Consider the following 18,831-nt stretch of genomic DNA (forward strand, 5'->3'; position numbering starts at 1 on the left):
TTTTAATTCAAACAATAAGTACGTAATATGAGTTGTTTCACAAATAGACAATTTCTTATACTATTGTTTGGAAACAATTTCTCAATCTTATTTAACATCATCTTTGTTTGTTTTGTACTCCATATCATTATCTCCTACTTTGAGATTTAAATAAAAAAAAACATAATTGTCCTTTGTTTTGTACTTGATTTCATTTGAAGGTGATTCATTGTATCTATTTGTTGTATTTGTTGTATTTTTTTATTTTTAGCAAATGTTGCATTCATTAAAAAGTCATCCGGCACTTTCAATTTCCATCCAAAAACGGAGAAAATGATCTACAACCAAATCCAAATACTAACGATAATCAATAACCAAAAAACAAAAAAAAAAGAGGTGATCTTATGTCAAAATCTTGAAAGCGAGCCTCAAGCTCTATCCACACCAACAATAAAATTCGGCATCAGTGGTTGTTATAGAGTAGGACGCCTCGGGATGGCGCACAACCTTTATCAGAGATAACAACGAAAGAGTTATTGTACTTCATTGGAATATGATACTCTATTAATGTGTGAATCCAACATACCTTATATTCCACCAGTGATTGTAACCAGACAATTAGGAGTCTCGAAAAGTCTTTGGTCTAAAGTTCGATTCTCATCTACTTGCTATCAATTCGTACGTTGAATCACTCCTTACATGTTTTCAGCTCAGCTTTAGTTAGCCCCGACACCTGAACGTTGAAATTAATCTCTCACTAAAAAAAAAAAAAAGGTCATTTTCTTCACACTATGCCATTTGTAGTGGTGCCCCACCTTGCGATCATAAACCTAATTCCCTCGATTTTTTGGTTACCAGGATCCTATGTGTTTTTTTTTTTTTTTTCTGTTGCTTGTTAACTGTTAAAACTACATTTGGACCTTGAATTTATTAGAAGAAATAATACCAAGTAAAAATAGATAATGCAAAGAATATTTAACCAACAAAAACAAAATGTTTAAATTCTTTCACTTGGTTTTCCCCACATCTTTTTTTTTTCCCTCATTCCACAACTATTGGCGTAAGATAACCGATCGCGAAAAATAACCGATCGATAAGGTTTTTCATTAGGGCCTGTTTGGATGCCACGATAGAAGGGTGTATTGTATTATACACCCTTCTAATACGTGGGTGGCCCTCTTCTATGGCGTGCTTTGGCAAGCCAAAAACAGGGGGGATATCTTAATACCCCCTCCTCCATAATCCCTCCTAATACGCCCTAAGGGGGGCTTACACATGGCTAGGGTGAGAGCCGGCTATGTGTAATCCCCCCTTATAATACCCCCTCTTTCTTTCATTCAACTACAAAACAACCTTATCCCTCCATTTTATACCTCATCCAAACCAAGTATTATTTAATCCCCTCGTCACATCAATGTGGACACACCCTTCTTACATAATACCCCTTACTATCCAATCCCCCCTTCATACATAATACCTCCAAACCTAATACCTCATCCAAACGAGCCCTTACTGTCATAAGGTTGAAGTACTAAAGAAGAGAAAAAATAAAAGAACCAAGGTCCATTTTCTTATCATCCCAAACCATATAGCACAATTTATTACAGTAGTTCCTACATTCCAACTCCCCCCTCATCACTTCTGTTTTTTTTTTGTTTTTTTTTTTTAATAGGAAAAAAATGAAATTTAGAAAATCGAAATAAAAATTACAAAAAGGGAGCTTAGGTATATAAAATCTCCGGTTCATAAAAGCTCAAATTGCAGAGCCTAGCCTCAACATATAAGCCTGAAACAACTCTGCCGCACTCGAATTCTTGAATACTAGAAGCATAGCTGCAGACATAATAGACCCAAATATGTGCTGAAGAGACTGCTAGTTTGTGCAGTCAAAACCATGGCAAACAGATACCCAGATTACCAAGACCAGAAGTAATAGGATCCCGAGAACGGCCAACTTTATTTTCATATTTTGGTACCACATCTTCCGCCGGATCTTTGTCCCTTGATTCTTGAATTGTTGGGCCTGAAAAATTTGAGAATAGTTAGTAGCTGTTTATTTCTCTGTTCGCGAAGGAAAATAAACAATAATTGCTAAGAATTTATATGTGGCTCAACCTACCGATTCACGAAGATCTTGTGCCTTATCGTTGAGAATGGTTAGGTTTTCCCCCCTGTCAATAGCCTGAAAAATGTGCAAGGGTACAGTAAACGAGATTAAACTTGTATGCTTGATTTATTGCCACGAGTGATCGAACTATAATGGAAGGAACTTTCAATTTAATCACAAGGTCCAACCAGAAGAGCAGATCAACACGCAGATGTGTACAGATAAACAAGCACAGTACAGTGGTAACAACGGTGGACAAGGAAGCTCTTATTTAGTGAATGGTGCTTTTTTAACAGTTAAATCCACAGATTAGTTATCCCGGGCCATTTTCATGACTGTCTACTAATGAAAGACATTGCCGTCACACTGGCCGTCGAATCTCAATGGACCATTGGTGTACGACATAATCTGATGCCTTGTGGTAAAACAACATATGCACTCGCGTGCCAAAAGATTGTAACGTTTTGTGAAATCAAATTGACAACTCCAGCTCAAGAGGCACTATTAAATTGCACCCAAGATCAGGGACAATGAAATAGTTGAAGCAATTGGATTTTCAAGTATAGTGAATGAGAATCTTCCATACTAACGAATTCGGTCTTCAAGCTAACCAAGTAAAGCAGACTTCCCAACCAAATTCTGCTGAAGTCTATTTCCAGTCAAGTAATGGAATGTGGAGGAAAAACTTGGGGGGAAAAAAGCAGGTATAGGGTTCAAGAGAACATAGCATCAAGATGCATGTACACAAACCCAGACATTACGACAATAAAAGCTCGAGTCGGAATAGTTGAGGAATGATATCGTTGTAATTCTCCATCCTATGGGTAGCATTCATCTAGGTACACATACGTCCATACAAAAACCATTGACCTGCCACCTTCATTTCACTATTTTCGGTGTCAGGGTTAGAGGTATAGACTATAGAAAGAGCATCTTCCAGTAAGGGCGTCTCTTGTTCCCAATTTCAGTATTTAGAACCTATGTTTACATGATTTGGGCATACAGGGACATGCCGGATATTAAAAATCCTTAGTGTATAATTTATATTTTCTGGCTTAAACGATGTTTACTAGTTGTCGTAGGACGTTTTTCAAGCATATTATAGTTCTATGCATAGTTCATAAGAAATTGGAGTTGCAAAATATGCTTGGTAAGTTTTTGTCCAACTAAACATGTCTAACACAGATCCATACCCTTATCCGAACGTCGAGTGTCCACAATGGGTACCTTGTACATTTAGAAGGAACCATGTTACATGTTTTACAACTAATGATGCTCTTCCCTAAACTCATAACTCGAAGAAAAAATGTAAAATTGATTTCCAATGTGTAGCAGGGGCTCCGCGTACATGAACAAATAATTCAAACTTCATATTAGGAACTCAAACCGAAAAGAATAAAGATAATGTATTCAATGTAAAAGAGGTAAAAGATGGGATCACGACCAATGCTGGCAAAATTATCTCAAAGTGGACAAGAATGCAAATGTGAGAAGAAAGACACTTCTATAGAAGCAACAAATGAACATTTCCTCAACAACTCCGGTGTTTGTTTTCTTTGATGGATTCGTCTTACCTTGTCAATATTTTCCAACATAATGCTTTTAACTTCTGAGACTTGAGCCTTCACTTTTAATAGCTTTTCAATCTCTTCAGCATGGTCAATTATGTATTGCATGTGCTCTTTCATAATTGGGCTGTACATTCAAATGATATTCATCTTAGTTCATTTCATTAGTAAAAAAACTATTACTGCAAAGAGGAATATCAGATAATCAATATATCATCTGGAACATGATTAACATACCCAAACTCCTTGTTGAGACTTTTAGCAACAGCTGTATCTGCTTTACCACCGGCATATCTTTTCTTGAAGTCCGCCCTCATACGTTCCAAAAAAGCATTAGAAATCTGCTTCCCAACAGAATCTTTGGCAACAACACAATAAGCTGCAAAACCCAACATGCACCATTGAAGCAGAAAACTTCACAACTCTACCACAGAAGCCACTTGATTGTGACACATTACAGACAGCGCTGTAGGAACATCAACAAAGAACTATATTGCACTTATTGGCTTAAAGCTACAACGTGTTTTTCTGTTCTCCTTTCTGTTTACCATTTTGTAATCCAATTATAAAGACAATAAAGGTTATCGTCATACAAGACAGGTGAAACTGCTTCCATAACCACACAATGTATTATCCAGATGAGCGTTACCTAAGGGTCACTTCCAAAGTCAAAGTTTGGCATGCTACAGTAGCATGCCATAATGGTAAATGCAAAGATTATCTTGCTCCAATTGTCCAAAGGCCATTACAGACCTTTTCCTCTACTTTTCTCAAGCAATGCCAAGTGCGGATTCTCTTTGTGTGGGAGAGGTAGAGAAATAGAGTGAGTTGGGCAAATTCAACACTGCCTCGTGCCAAATTTGGCACATTAATTAGCAGCACCCTTTTTGGCGGGCCATTAAAGCTTGTTTCTTGCAAGAGCTGCATCCCACTGGAGTTGCTCTCAACCACATTGAATTTAGTACGTTCCGTAGCATTCAGTAAATGTGGAGTATATCCTTTATAATCATGATTACATGGTCATATTGAAGAACAATCAAGGTAAGTTTCCACAAAACAATGACAACAGCATAAATAACATGTTCCCATTCAAATAAAACCAACATACAAACCACAAACCCCCAAATATGACCGAGACTCAATAAAAATACAACTAAACCGAATCAGCTACTCCCTTCTCCCACCAGCCACAACAAAAAACGCCATAAGATCCAAAGCCCAACCCTTTCTCTTCTTTTTTACCCCCTCTTTACTAGATTTCCTAACAACCAAACAGAGTCAATCATAAGTAAAATAAACAGCACAGAACAACTATACCAACTCTCTCCAATCCTTAGGCTTTTAGCACCCAAACAATGTAAAGACGCCAACTTTATTCAAACAAAGTTCAGATCCAACCACTTCCACTAAGAATTGAACTGGAACCCCCGTTTGTTACCCAATTAAAATGCAGCGAAAACAAAGAGATACGGGGAGGAAATTGCACAGATTTTGGAACAAAGGATTTGAGGCGAACTAATTGAGTTTGTTGAGTAGATTTATCAGCTAATTCAATTCTCCTACACAGAAACAACAATTAACATAAGAGCCAAAAACCAAACTTTGTTTCTTCCTCACTAGTCACTAGTTTTCATAGCAACCAAACAGCATCAACCCTATGAAGAACAAAGCAGCACACACCACTGATCACACCATATCTAGTCTGAAGCTTTTAGCTCTTACAACTTACGACTGAATGAAATACAACTAATTGAGATGGTTGAGTTGACATATCGGGAGTTCAATTATCCAAATCCCAAACGGTAACAACAACTAACAAGTAAGAGCCAAGGGTAATGATCATACGTCTGTAATGCATTGTGATTTTGTTTCTTCCTTGCTAGTTTTCTTATCAACCAAACAGCATCAATTCTAACAAAAACAAATCAGCACACACCAAACCGTATCCAGTCTTAGGCTTTAAGCTCTTATAGCTTAAGACTGAATAAAATACAACTAATTGAGATGGTTGAGTTGACATATCAGCTATTCAATTCTCCCAAATGGGAACAACAATTACCGTATAAGAGCCACCAGATTTTGTTTGTTCCTCACTAGTTTTCTTAGAATCCAAACATCAATTCTACTAAAACCAAAACAACATGCCACACCATATCTAGTCCTAGGCTTTCAGCTCCCAAACTAAGTAAAGAATCCAACTCTACCCCAAGAAAAAGATAAGATCCAAACACTTCTGCTATGAATTGAACTCAAACCCATGTTTGTTTCCCGAGGAAAATGAAGCAAATGAGCAAACACAAAGTGATCAGGCGGGAAAATAAGAAATTTTATCAGTGTCGGACACAAGAAACTTGGTTTAGATTATGTCATTCGTGTCAAACATGATTAGTTAGACAACAAATCCGCAAGCCTATTTTCAAATTCCAATTTCTCACAAGCTATGCATAGACCTCCTATACTATGCACGAGAATGTCTAAGACAAGTAGACATCTACTAACCACCATTCAAGCTAGAAAATATAAATTATATACTGCAGATTCAAAATGTTCCAGTGCGCCCCTGTACCTCTACATAAAAATTACATAACTCCAATTACTTGGGTAAACCAGATACCGGTACCCAAGTCAACTTAACTTAACGGTTTTCCCAGGACAAAAAACAGCAAATGATTCATCATAAGAACAAAAACCGGTATTCTGTTAATTTCTCGATAGTATTTCAGCAAACAAACAGAATCACAAACTGTAATTACAAAAGAACAGCACGCATCACTGCATATCATTTTTTCTTGGTAATGCAGGGTGTCCGAGCCCAATTTCGCGCACCTTGGACTAATCCATACAGCCCCTCCCACGCTTACGCGTGAGGTGGCCCCAAGAGTTGTTGGCAAGGGAAATTAAATTTGAGACCTTAGGAGGGAGCAAACCCCTAAGTCCCAAGCCAAGACCACTTGGCCAACCTCTTGGGGTTACTTCATATCGATCTTTCCAAGTCCAAGCTTTTAGCTCCCAAACTAAGTAAAGACACTAACTTTACCAAACAAAGTTCAGATCCAACCACTTCCACCAGCATTGAACTAAAACCCACGTTTGTTTCCCTATAAAATGCAGCAAAAACAAAGAGATCGGGCAGGAAAGTTACAAATTTACCGTAACCGTCCTCGACGAGGAAGTTGAAGGTGTGGTGGTCGCAGTTGTAAGTGAACTTGTTGTTGGACGAGGGAAGTTTCTGGAGGCACTGAGTCGCGATGGCCGGAAAATTCCCGGTGAACTCGGTGAACTCGGCCAACACCATTGTACCCCGAGCCACGAAGCTGTATATGAACGATTCCTGACCCATCTCTCCCCCCGACTCACTGGGTCGATTTCGTAGCTTGAGAGAATTGGAGAGAGCCCAACTAGACAGAGGAAACTCTGTTTGGCTTCTATGGAGATGGCTTTTTTCTTAAGGCTTTGTTTGGCTTTTTCTTTCTTTTACTAACTTTGCGGCGAAGTTAGCTTTTTGTTCCTTTTAGTATTTCGCATTCAAAGTGACAAAAAATGCAACTCGGGGGAAAAAAAATTGTGCATTGCTTTCGAATCACCGTTACGTTATGCTTCAAAACAACTACACAATTAGTCGGTAAGATTGATATGCCTGCATGCCGCATTCTTACTTTCTCTTCTAAACTCTATTTGGTTAGACTTATGTAGGCCGGAATTGGTCGTCTTCATCTGATAGTCTTCGCAAATAAATGATTGGGTTTGATAGACAAGTAAAGAGTCTGTATTTTTCTATTGAAACGGAAAAGGTAAAAAGTCAGTCATGTTGTTATTTACAGTGACATACAAAGGAGAGCTTAATTCACTTGAGAGGAGGAGCTTAGGGGCTATTATTATTAAATTAAGCTACTCGAGCTCGACTTTTGTTGGATTTACCGAAAGTTCAATTGGTTTCTTTTGAAAGAAAATTAAAAAAAAAAATTTCAAGAACTGGCTTATTTTTGTAAACTCGTTAAGTGTTTGATCTCAGTTTCGACAACTTATGTAACGCCTACAAACCGAACTATTCGAACTCGACTGATGAATCGAGATCAAGAGGATTAAGGCCCCGTTCCGGAACTCAATATAAGTATTTATTTTTTAAGAAGGCAATTTCAAGCTCAAAAATAATATATTTACGCAAATAATTTTCCTACCAATATGGATCTTATTTAATAGATTTTATCAAGATCTTTTATACGGTGCAAAAAAAATCAAAAAAATATTTTTCATTTACATTATTTTTTAGTTTAAAAATATGAAATAAGTATTTATTTTTTAAGAAGGTGTTCTGAAACGGAGCCTAAAGCTCGTTTAAAATTAAAAAGTAGTTAAATAGGTTTGGTAACGGCTTAGGAAGTGGAATGACTATTTTTTGATTTTCTTTTGACTTTAATATACCTGCCTCTCTTTGACAATTGACCTAAAGGGAAGAAAGGGATAAACGGCAGGGAGAGACAATGATTCGCTTTAAGCGGCGATTAATTATTTTTTAAACAGTAAAAACTACTCCTAGTAATGTACTAATTGGAGTGTGCCATCATTAGAGTCTCATTCCAATGATGAGTTTTTAATTACTTTTCCTTTGTAGTGCATCATTTAGAGGAGAGATTATTACGGAAAAGATATCTGCACCGACGGTTTCCGTAGAGAAATCGTACCGACGGCCACGCATGACCGTCTCCGGCCACCGGACGGCCGATCCGAGCCGTTCAAAAATTTAAAAAAAAAAAAACGAGGGGGCCTTCGCGGGAATCAACGGCATCCGAGTTGTGTAAGGTACTTGATCCGAACACCCTTTTTTCGTGTATATATGTATATTCTAGGCCCCCTCGTTTTTTTTTTTTTTTTTTTTTTGGACGGCTCTGTCGGTACGGTTTCCCTACGGAAACCGTCGGTGCAAATAGTAATACTCAGATTATTAAGTACCACGTGGTGGTCTTCAAATCTCTCTCCATCACACATTGTTGTGAGATCTTCACACTTAATCTCGAGCCTCATAGAAATTTGGATTGATGAGAGGCCTGTGACACCATGTGACGGTGCCTCAGGAACGTACATTAAATAATTTTTCCATTTAGACATACCATAGTGCCCAAAATAATTACTCCTAATTGCTTAGTAACCGGAGCAGATCCAAAATTTGAACTCGAGAGTGGTGAAATTAAAATAAATCATCTGTTAATAATAAAAGTGCTATAATTAGCAGCCGGAGTGAATTCCTTCGAGTTCTCTCTCACCCTCGCCACCCTCAGATTTTCCTAGCCATCATACTACTCTCTGTTCTCTCAACCCAGCTTGAGCATGGCATATATATGGAGCTTTCTTCGACCTTTTTTCGTAAAGAAAAGTAGGTGATAGTTGGGAGCTCATAATAATGAAGGTGGTTTGAAGAACGGGTGGTGGAGGTTGAGAAGCTGAGATCGAAACAACACAAGTCAAGCTTGAAAGTGCTATTTGTAAAGCTCGTTAAATTTTCAAGCTATACTTGAACAATTCACTGGCTCAACTCGTTTATTATCCCTACGGGTCGGATGCATGTATGAGATTACACGTGGGTCGGGGCTCCATGAGAAAAAGAAGTGCTGGTTTCGGCCTGTGTCAGGGCCCAGAAGAGAAGGCAGGCCTGGTTAGACCCAATCGGGCAGTAACGTAACGGGCCAACTCACGAGCCCAATACCCATGATGCAAAGCCATAACACGGGATTCGTTTGTCGCAATTTGGGCTTTATAAACAAGCACATACATCAACCAGAGGGCTAGCCCAGCGGACCAGCGGTTATCTTCTGGTTCTCCTACAAGAGAGAGTTCGAACCTTGATAGAGGCGTTTGCGGGTCAAAGTTACAGACAGTTTTTGAACCTCTTGTGGACTAACTCACTAACTCTCCTGCTAACCTCACTAATGTATACAATATTGGCCCCCAAAAAGAAACAACAATATATCGAAAACTTAACTAGCTTTGTTCACTTGGGATTTAAGAACCACTCACTCCTTGTCGGTTTTCAACAAGTACTCTCCTTTTCTTTTTCAAAATAGTAATAACTTTTTCCAAAAAATACATAGAAGTAGTATTCGTCCTTAATCAGAGAGTTAAAAAAGCCACGAAAGAGAGTAGCTTTCGTAGGTACAAGCACCCAAACCACTAGTAACTCTACTAGCTATAGAATAAGGCATCTCATTAGCACAAAAGAAAAATTCATACACTGATTAAAAATCCAAACAAGTGTTACAGCGATGCCGACGTCCATTCGTGAGATAACCATCAAAACCACCACCGTTAAAATATAGATTGGCACCTGAATAGACGGAAGATAAATGAAAAGAATGAATAACACGAGTAAACTTTCAAAATTTGAGATCAAATGAGAAAACTCTCATGAGGGATATTATTGGAATCGGGAAAATCATCACTTCGGAGGAAGAAAACACCCATCAAAGACAAAACCATTCCCTCCGGAGGAAGAAAACATACGGACAAAGCCCTCCCCTCCTACCGCAGTGGGGAAAAACCCCAACTTCAAAAAGTTTTTCCCTATCATTTCGGTCCCCCCGCCCAAACACCCGTTAAAATTTGAATCTCACTTCCCAAGTTGAAAGGAGAGAGAGAGAGATTCAACTTTGTCTCGTATCGAAACAAAGATCTGCTCCAGAAACATCGCCGGATAAAAACCCTAGAACTCCATTTCATCTCTCTGTCTCTGTCTCTCGCTCTCTCTAAATGGCAAACTCAGATTCCACTCCTTCCATCCCCCCCGTCGCTCCTCTCTCCTCCGTAAGTCTTCTCTCTCACTACATTTACTGTTTTCACAGATGATAACGTGCACACACGCACATATCTATGTATGTACGTGGATATTTGTGTTTTGAAATTTAGGTTTTAGATTGAGCTTGAATCCGTGATTGTTTGCAGCTGATTTGAACGCATGATTATATACATTTCTTATATGTAACGATGGAATCGGACAGAAGCTTAATTATATAAAAAATTGATATGTAACAATGGAATCGGACAAAAGCTTAATTAACCTAGCCCATCTCACCAAACCTGATATTTGCTGTGCCGTCAATCAAGTTGTATATGTATATGAGTGTGTGTGTGTGTGTGTGTGTAGATATTTAGGTTTCGAAATTTGGGTTTCAGATTGAGATTGAATCCGTGATTGTTTGCAGCTGATTTGAACACACAATTATGTATTTATGTGTATTGATATATATACATGTGTGTGTGTGTAGATATTTGTGTTTTGACATTTAGGTTTTAGGTTCAAATTGAATCTGTGATTGTTTGCTGCTGATTTGTACAATTTGTGTTGTTTGTTTCGCCGGTTTTGCAGAAGAAGGAGAACATAGTGCCGATGAATTCAAAAATCGCGGTAATTTGAAATGTTTCTAGGGTTTCTCGTGTTGAATGTTTAGTTTTCCTTGCCTAATAAGATATTTGGTAAGTGACGTTATTCGTGTTTGTATCCCAGGAATTGAGCGAGTCAAGGCTAGAACTTCTTAGTAGGATTCAAGGGCTCAAACAGGTGATTTCAATTAACACCTTGCTTCCAATATATTCTTGTGTATCTATGTGACCATTTATTTTTGTAAATGTCTGGTTTGTTCAACATTTAGTTTGGGCTATGAACAGATGTTTGTTTGATTTTAGGACCTACAAAGTTGGAGATCGAAGTTAGACACTCAAGTTAAGACCTATCGTGATGTAAGTCTCAGCACTTCAATCTGTTGATAATGCTCTGGTTTCTTTCCTCAATTTTGCAACATGTAGTTTTTCATTCATGGAAGAATGTGCTTTGATTGTACTCTTGTTGGCCTTTTACGTGAACTGAAATATGACTTGCGATGTCATGAACTTTCCTTTAGTCCTCTGCCTGTTTGGTGCAAGACTTGGGTACTTCTATTGTCTTTATCATGCTATCATCTTGCTTTTTTGGATCTTGTATATTGTGCGTTCACATTTCTATAAAAAGAGAAAGCCTTTACTAAATATATGTTTGGAGAATAAGAACAAAATCCCTTCAGTATTACATTTAAATCAGTCCCAGAAACAGCTTTGAAATTAGCCTCAACTTAGCATAAGAAGTGGGCATGCCCTTTCACCCTCTCCGTCTCTTCCTTATGCTTTAATTGACCCCTCTCTTATGATGAGCTACCATACATCTACAATTCACTTAACTGCCAAGTGTTAGCGCCTTGCATGATCTTATATGCACCAAATGACCAACCACGGACTGATGATGTCAATAATTGATTAGTCAACCTCCTATTGAGAAAATTATTAGACAGGGCCCTTATTGGTTATTGCATCGGATTGTCTTATGAATATTGACATTGAATATAGACACAAAATATGCATATAATACAATGTACCAAATGGATATGACAAAAAACAAACAAAGAAGACAATTAGATGCCATACAAATAATCCCTGAATATAATGGAACAGCCCATGTACCAACACAAGCAGCCTAAAACCTTTGAGATTAAACGTAATGGTTTTTCTTTCAATCATTGTGCCACAAGGCCCACAACCAAATCAAAGTATCTGCACTGCAGCTTACTGTTTATATGGAAGGAGTTGTGAGCAAATTTTCTCACTTAAAAATTGCCATATTTGTTCCTTGGTGTTAAATTTTAATGGATAAAACTGGCCACCCAACAATCTATCTGTACAGACCAAGAAAAACGAGCGGGATGTTGATTTCTATATGTAGTTTTTGTACTAAAAACTACATATAGACCAACAGCTTTGGTTGCTTGAGTGGGAGTAAGGAATAAGTAATACTGATTGCTTTTTTTTTTTTGGTAAGTTTAATAGTAGTGACTTCTTTACCAGAGAAGTAGAGATCCGCTTGGGTGTGCGGTGTGCCGGTGTGTGCTTTAGGCCCTCCGTTAAAATATGATCTTTGTAATGACCTTAAGTTTCTTTTAATCATGTGGTCATGCCTTTTCTGGTTTTTGCAAATTAGATTTTTGCCTACTTTGTTTTTGCCAGACGATGTCACGAGGGGGCATACTTGTCGGCATCTGTTATAGACTCATCATCCTGCTTATGCTGTCATGACTTGTTTTTCTATCTCTTAACGCAGGAGCTTTCAGAACTCAAGAAATCACTCAATGTTGAAGTGGAGCAACTTCGATCAGTGAGCAACCCTCGATATTTTTATAAGTCCTACTTTGTTATTATAGATACATCATGGAATGTAATAATTTCATTTGTGTACTAGGAATTTCAAGAATTGAGGACAACTCTCCACCAGCAGCAAGAGGATGTTACGGCTAGCTTAAAAAACCTGGGGGTAAGCTATTTGAGTTCTGTTATTCATTGAGTGATGATTTACTTATAATATTCTATACTTTCAAAAGCCATCTCTTGACTTACTATTTTGGACTTCTTGTAGTTACAAGACGTTTCGGGGGAAGTAAAAGAGCCTGAAGGTGCCAAGGTTGAGAGTAATGATGAGAAAGTTGATGAAGATCTGCCCAAGGAGGATAATCCCAGAGACACTGAACAATAGGTCTATTTTCATCCCATTTGTTCTTCCATTTTCGAGCTCATCATAGCCCAAAACATCATTTTGCTCAATGTTGTGTATTACTGTATTGTGTTTGTTAAGTTAAAAGAGGTAGAGCATTGTTTTCTAGCTCAAGACAGATCTTTCATCTGGAGGAATTTGTATGGAAAGGCACTTGATTTTGCTCGAAACTTCATTTTGCTCAATGTTGTGTATTACCTTAGTTATCTCTCATTATGCACTTCATTGTGTATGATTGATATGAGATCAATGATATTATGAGATTGGTATTCATTTCTTCCTTCTTAACAAAGCGTTCTTTTTGCCGATCAAAAAAAAAAAAAAAAACTAAGCATTCTTCCATAATTGTATTTGGGCATTTGGTTCAGTACTTGCCAATTGTTTTCTTGGGTGCCAAATTCACCACAGATCACTTTTTTTTTGTGTGATTTTTAGGCTATGAAGCACAAGTATGTCTAAAACTCTGCTGCACTTCACACCCATATTGTACAAACAAAAGTAGCTTCGGCATTAGCAACACCCATTTGCTATTTCTTTTGTCATTTTTGAGCAATGGCAATTTTGCCAAATATCGCAACTAGTATGGTTGCTTAAAACCAGTTTTATGGCATTTGAGGTATCCTTGTAATTGACTTGCTGAATTAACTAGTAAGAGCAAGTCAACTCTTTGGTGCCAAAATGACTTTGTCCAAATCGACAAACATTTTTCAGCTAGCTATAGTGTCCAAAAGCTAAAAACTAGCAATGTTGTTATACCAATTTGATGCCATTTTGGTACAATCTCAAATCAAGACAATCGGATTAAACTCATTTCATATTTCAATGCTAATCAAAAGATGTCATTGACATTTTTCGGCATCAACAATAACAACAAATGACAATGGGTGAACTTGAATTTTTCTAAAATAAATTGCCAAATTATACTCTTTCCGTCCCATTTTCTTTGGTCTTTTTCGATATTCGCACCATTTTTTAAACTCTTATATATCCCAATTTATAATACTTTTTATAATTTTGAAAACTTTGTATTATAAATTTAATTAAAAATTATCAAACAAGATCCATATTGTATATTTTTTTAGATTCACACAAGAAAATAAAAGAGTTTTAAGAATGACACGAATATCAAAAAATTCCAAAGAAAATGGGATGGAGTCTGTAGCTTTTCACCTAAATGGCAATGAATTTTTCAAGAACTCTTGATGGGTTTCTTTCATGATAAATGATCCAACTTTCAATGTCTCTTTCTCTCTAAAGTTGCTGAGATGGTTCATGTACTGTATTGTCTGTGATCCCACATGCCCCGTTTCAGAAATCTTTTTAAAAAAATAAGCAGCTTATTTCACATTTTCAAAATCAAAAATAAAATAAATGAAAAATAATTTTTCAATTTCTTTTTGCATCGTATAAAAGATCTCATCGAGATCTTTTAAACAAGATTCATATTGCATGTTTTTAGATTTCAATTAGCTCATAATTTTTGAGCTTGAAATTGCCTTTTTAAAAAATAAAAATTTATTTCGATTCCGAAACGGAGTCTGAAGCTTGTTGATAAATTCATTTACTATCCCTCAAGTACATCACTGCTCTCTCTTTCAGACTCTTCAATTCTGAAAGACACCTTGACAGCCATCTCTCTCTCTCTCTCTCTCTCTCTCTCTCTCTCTCTCTCTGTGCCAGTGAAAGACACCTTTGAGGGTCTCATCTCTTCTTCCAGAGAGATTTTTACCACTGTGAGTTAAATTGGAATAGGATGAGGTAAGAAAAAACGACTTTTCAAATTTCAGTATTTCCTACGGGACCATCCACCCACTTTTGCCTTTTTCCGGTCCTTTTCAGACTGATTTTAATGATCAAATGGTAATGACCCGACCCAACTAACCATAAATATTTCTATTTCAGCAGAACGATTGGCCTTAAAAGATATACCTAAAAAAGTGACATGTAGTCTTATGTGAGTGTTAAGTATAACAAGAGAGTGCCAACCAAAATATATGTACGGAGTAAGCCGTTAGCTCCCAACCAATGTGGGACTAAGAACCCACCTACCCCAAACTTGGGGTATTAGAAAAATTATTCATTGTTGTAAAACTCCTCGTAAATTTGATCATAGCCAAATTTGAAATGCATCAATATCATGAAAAGTTGAGTTTTTTTACCCAGTTGAACTACTGAACTGTATAAACTAAAAGATCCTGATTATTGAAGTGGACCCGGAAAGTGTCCGAAAAATGCAAAATTGAATCAGTTTTTGTCCCTCCTATTTTCCTTGCCTCATGAACATTGAGTAATTAGGATCACATGGTAGTTATTTTTACCAAAATGCATGAATCTTGCCAATAATCAAATGAATTTAAATGAACAAGAACTAGGAGGTTTTATTTTCTTCAAATATAAGGGTATACATAATGTGATCGATGATATTTTGACCTTTAACACTAGGGCATGGTGGCTGATTCTGAGCCCAAGACTAGGACCACTTTCTTATCATTTCAAACTTAGCTTTAACATCATTTTCTGTCCTATGGCACATGGTGATGCCTTTTCGAGGTACAAATTGCTTGAGATTTCTTTACGGAAAAAAGAAAGAAACAAAAGTGTTGCACATAACAAAATTAAAGTTTTAGAACAAAACATATTACCGAACTGAATGCAAACAGAAAACTGTAAACTGATGGAAACATAAGCAATGAAAAAGAGTCGAAATAGGAATCAGGATATTGCTTCTCCTGATTTCTCTTGGCTCTCGGTTCCTGGTTCATCCTGGTAACCAACAATACAATGATAAGCACATTCGATTACCATGCTTTGGATACATTGGTGAAATGACCTCCACTTGTCACGTGCTTTACAATGCAGAAACGAAAAACTCACATGATATCCTAGATATGGTCGTCAAATGTGCTTACCGCGTGCAGGGCTGCTCTTCAAAATTTTGGGTGAATCACTACAAAAGAAAATGTAGTGTGTGTAAAATAGAATCACACAAGTGGACCTGCACACTATTAGGCTATTAGTACTTCCTAGTTCCTACCCTCTCCCATGTCTCAATCTTGCATTCATTTCTAAACACTTCGAACCTCTTCAATTCCCTTCGAACCACTCATCTCTCTCTCTTTCTCTCTCTCTCTCTCTCTCTCTCTCTCTCTCTCATGGCCACAACATCTGCTGCTGGAGATCCTTTGCAGCCACTGAAATATCAGGTGTGTCCATGCATGTTGATCTCTGCACATGTTCACATCTATTGCTTGCTTTTTGTTTTTGATGTTGTTGTTTAATTTGGTTTTTCCTAAACTAACAATCTAGCATTTGATTTCAGACATGGGTATTGAAAGTTTCCATCCACTGTGAAGGATGCAAGAGAAAAGTCAAGAAAGTTCTGCAAAGCATAGATGGTAAGTAAATACCTCTCCACCACAATACTTCACTGTGACTCGCAATTAATCAAGTACACATTTTTTAGCACAAAAACTTAGTAGTAAACAAATAAGGTGTGCCATTTCACAAAAAAACAAAAAAAAACAAAAACAAAAAACAAATAAGGTGTGAAATAACCTCATTTTCTTTTGCTTTCTCCCAGTTTTCTTGGCCACATCTGTTTGGTTTCAGTTTTCAAATTTTGCTTCCTGCCCATATTTCTCATGAAACACAGAAATTGCCTAGGTTACGGTTTTCAAACTCGCTTCCTATAGAAGTTTAGGGGAAAAAATTTGCATACTTGGGACGCAGGATATGTGCCTTACGAACACAAGTATCTAGTTCGAGTTCCACTGAAAGCAAAATTCTTTCGATCACCCTCTCTCGGAAGTCAAAATAACTGTCGAAAGGGGCTCCAAGTTACAGTGCCATGTGACCTTATGTTATGATTGGTGGAATCGGTTCCGGATTACCAAATGTGTATACCTCTGTATAACTTTGGAGTATGGAACATCAAAAAGAACATTGTCACTAAAGAAGATAAAAAACAACTAATTTTTGGATAGTGCTTTTAAAAGTGTTTCGTAAAATTGATTCTGAAAATAATAAAGGGTTAAGCTTTATTATAAAAAGAACATTGTCACGACCTGAGACTTAGGGGTCTGCTCCCTCCTAAGATCTCATGAAAACTCCTCACATGCTATCAACTCTCTTGGAGCCGGTATATAGAGTTAAGCTTTGGCTCTAATTGGACCCCATAAATGGACGGTAAAATTGGTCCCTAGAATTGGTCGACGTGCGCATAAACTGACCTGAATATATAGCTGAATCATGGGTAGTTTGGATTGTCCATAATATCCGGTGTGTTTTCCGTTGTGCATCTCCAGGTGTTTATACCACAACTATTGACTCACAACAACACAAAGCCACAGTTACTGGAAATGTGAAGGCAGAGACCCTGATCAAGGAACTAGTCAAAACTGGAAAACACGCAGAGCTTTGGCCGGAAAAAGTCGCCGGAAAAGAGAAAAGGTCCGGCAAAGCAGGGAATGGTGAGAAAGGAAACGACCCGAAAGAAAATGAAAAAAGTTCTGGTGAGGAAATTGAGAACCCAATTGAGGATTCTGAAGTGAAACCTGAAAACAGCGAAGGGAAGCCGCCAGAAGGGGTTCCCGCCTGCGGTATTTCTCCGGCGGTAGATCACAGGGGAAACGGAAACGATGGAGTTACTGGGAAAATGGGTGGAGGGCATGGCGGTAAAAAGAAGAAGAAGAGAGGGCGAAAGGGTAATTCCAGCAACGCCGGTTCATCTTCGGCTGGTACTCTGGCAAGCACCGGATCACAAAATCGAAAAGTGGGGCCAGATCACGGAATGGATCAGATTGATCTGGGCCATACACGTCAGCATCCAGAGGTTCACAACCCAGCCTACTATGTACCTGATCCGGTGGTTAGTTACAGTGCGGCCAATCCTAGCAAAAGTGGTGGTCCCACTTACTATGTCTCTGCATTACCGTACACGTATGCATCTACGAAACCGGGGGTTTATCCGGTGCAGGCGATGCCACCGTTGGATACTTTCCGGATTTTCAGTGATGAGAATCCTAACGGATGCCATATCATGTGATGACTGTGCTGGGATCAAACGGTGGTTATTGTTTTGATCATGATGAAGGTGGCTAAATGGGGCATCCAGCAGCCTTAGTGTGTGAAGGATCATCAATTTTTTTTTTTGATAAGTCAAATACGGATTATCATTTGTGCATATATATTTGTGTGTGTGCCGAGTTAATTGGGGGATCCTATGTATTGTGCACCATCTCGGCCGTTCGTTCGGCCATCCGACGATTCAGATTTCATCTCGGCAATAAACGATCAAGAGCTGATCATTGTCAAGATTAGATCTGGACCGTCGGATGACCGAACAGACGGCTCAGATTGTGCACAACATAGCTTTCGTTTGCTTTAATCAAATATGTTTTGGATAGGGTGTTTTGGCTCTGAAAATTATCATGAAACTTGAATGCAAAGGGCAATGGATGAAAAATGTTGTGCATGTTTGAGTTCCAACTTTCAATTCTTTGGTTGTTCCAGTTGGATCTTATTAAGAGAAATAATGAAATACTTCCGATTAGGGGTGTAAACGAGCCAAATCGAACCGAATATCGACATGTTCGAGTTCGACTCGATCAGAATTC

The 18,831-nt window shown here is 37.9% G+C and overlaps 3 protein-coding genes across 3 annotated transcripts; 2 read left to right on the top strand and 1 right to left on the bottom strand.

Moving 5' to 3' along the window:
• Window positions 1-1,527: 1,527 nt before the first annotated feature.
• On the bottom strand, window positions 1,528-7,215 carry LOC131324492 (vesicle-associated membrane protein 724). The gene is made up of 5 exons (XM_058356471.1): window positions 6,805-7,215; window positions 3,892-4,033; window positions 3,661-3,781; window positions 2,099-2,161; window positions 1,528-2,002 (listed from the first exon to the last, which is right to left on the bottom strand). The coding sequence occupies exons 1-5, from the start codon at window positions 6,992-6,994 to the stop codon at window positions 1,853-1,855; spliced, it is 666 nt and encodes a 221-aa protein (XP_058212454.1). The 5' UTR covers window positions 6,995-7,215; the 3' UTR covers window positions 1,528-1,852.
• A 2,843-nt stretch (window positions 7,216-10,058) lies between these two features.
• On the top strand, window positions 10,059-13,489 carry LOC131324493 (uncharacterized). The gene is made up of 7 exons (XM_058356472.1): window positions 10,059-10,449; window positions 11,012-11,050; window positions 11,150-11,203; window positions 11,329-11,382; window positions 12,770-12,823; window positions 12,908-12,979; window positions 13,082-13,489. Exons 1-7 carry the CDS (start codon window positions 10,396-10,398, stop codon window positions 13,196-13,198), a joined length of 444 nt encoding a protein of 147 aa, XP_058212455.1. The 5' UTR covers window positions 10,059-10,395; the 3' UTR covers window positions 13,199-13,489.
• Window positions 13,490-15,936: 2,447 nt separating this feature from the next.
• On the top strand, window positions 15,937-18,689 carry LOC131324491 (heavy metal-associated isoprenylated plant protein 35-like). Its single transcript, XM_058356470.1, has 3 exons — window positions 15,937-16,419; window positions 16,536-16,611; window positions 17,521-18,689. The coding sequence occupies exons 1-3, from the start codon at window positions 16,369-16,371 to the stop codon at window positions 18,258-18,260; spliced, it is 867 nt and encodes a 288-aa protein (XP_058212453.1). The 5' UTR covers window positions 15,937-16,368; the 3' UTR covers window positions 18,261-18,689.
• The last annotated feature ends 142 nt before the right edge of the window (window positions 18,690-18,831 follow it).

This window comes from Rhododendron vialii, chromosome 4a, assembly GCF_030253575.1.
Source record: "Rhododendron vialii isolate Sample 1 chromosome 4a, ASM3025357v1".
Lineage (NCBI taxonomy): Eukaryota > Viridiplantae > Streptophyta > Magnoliopsida > Ericales > Ericaceae > Rhododendron > Rhododendron vialii.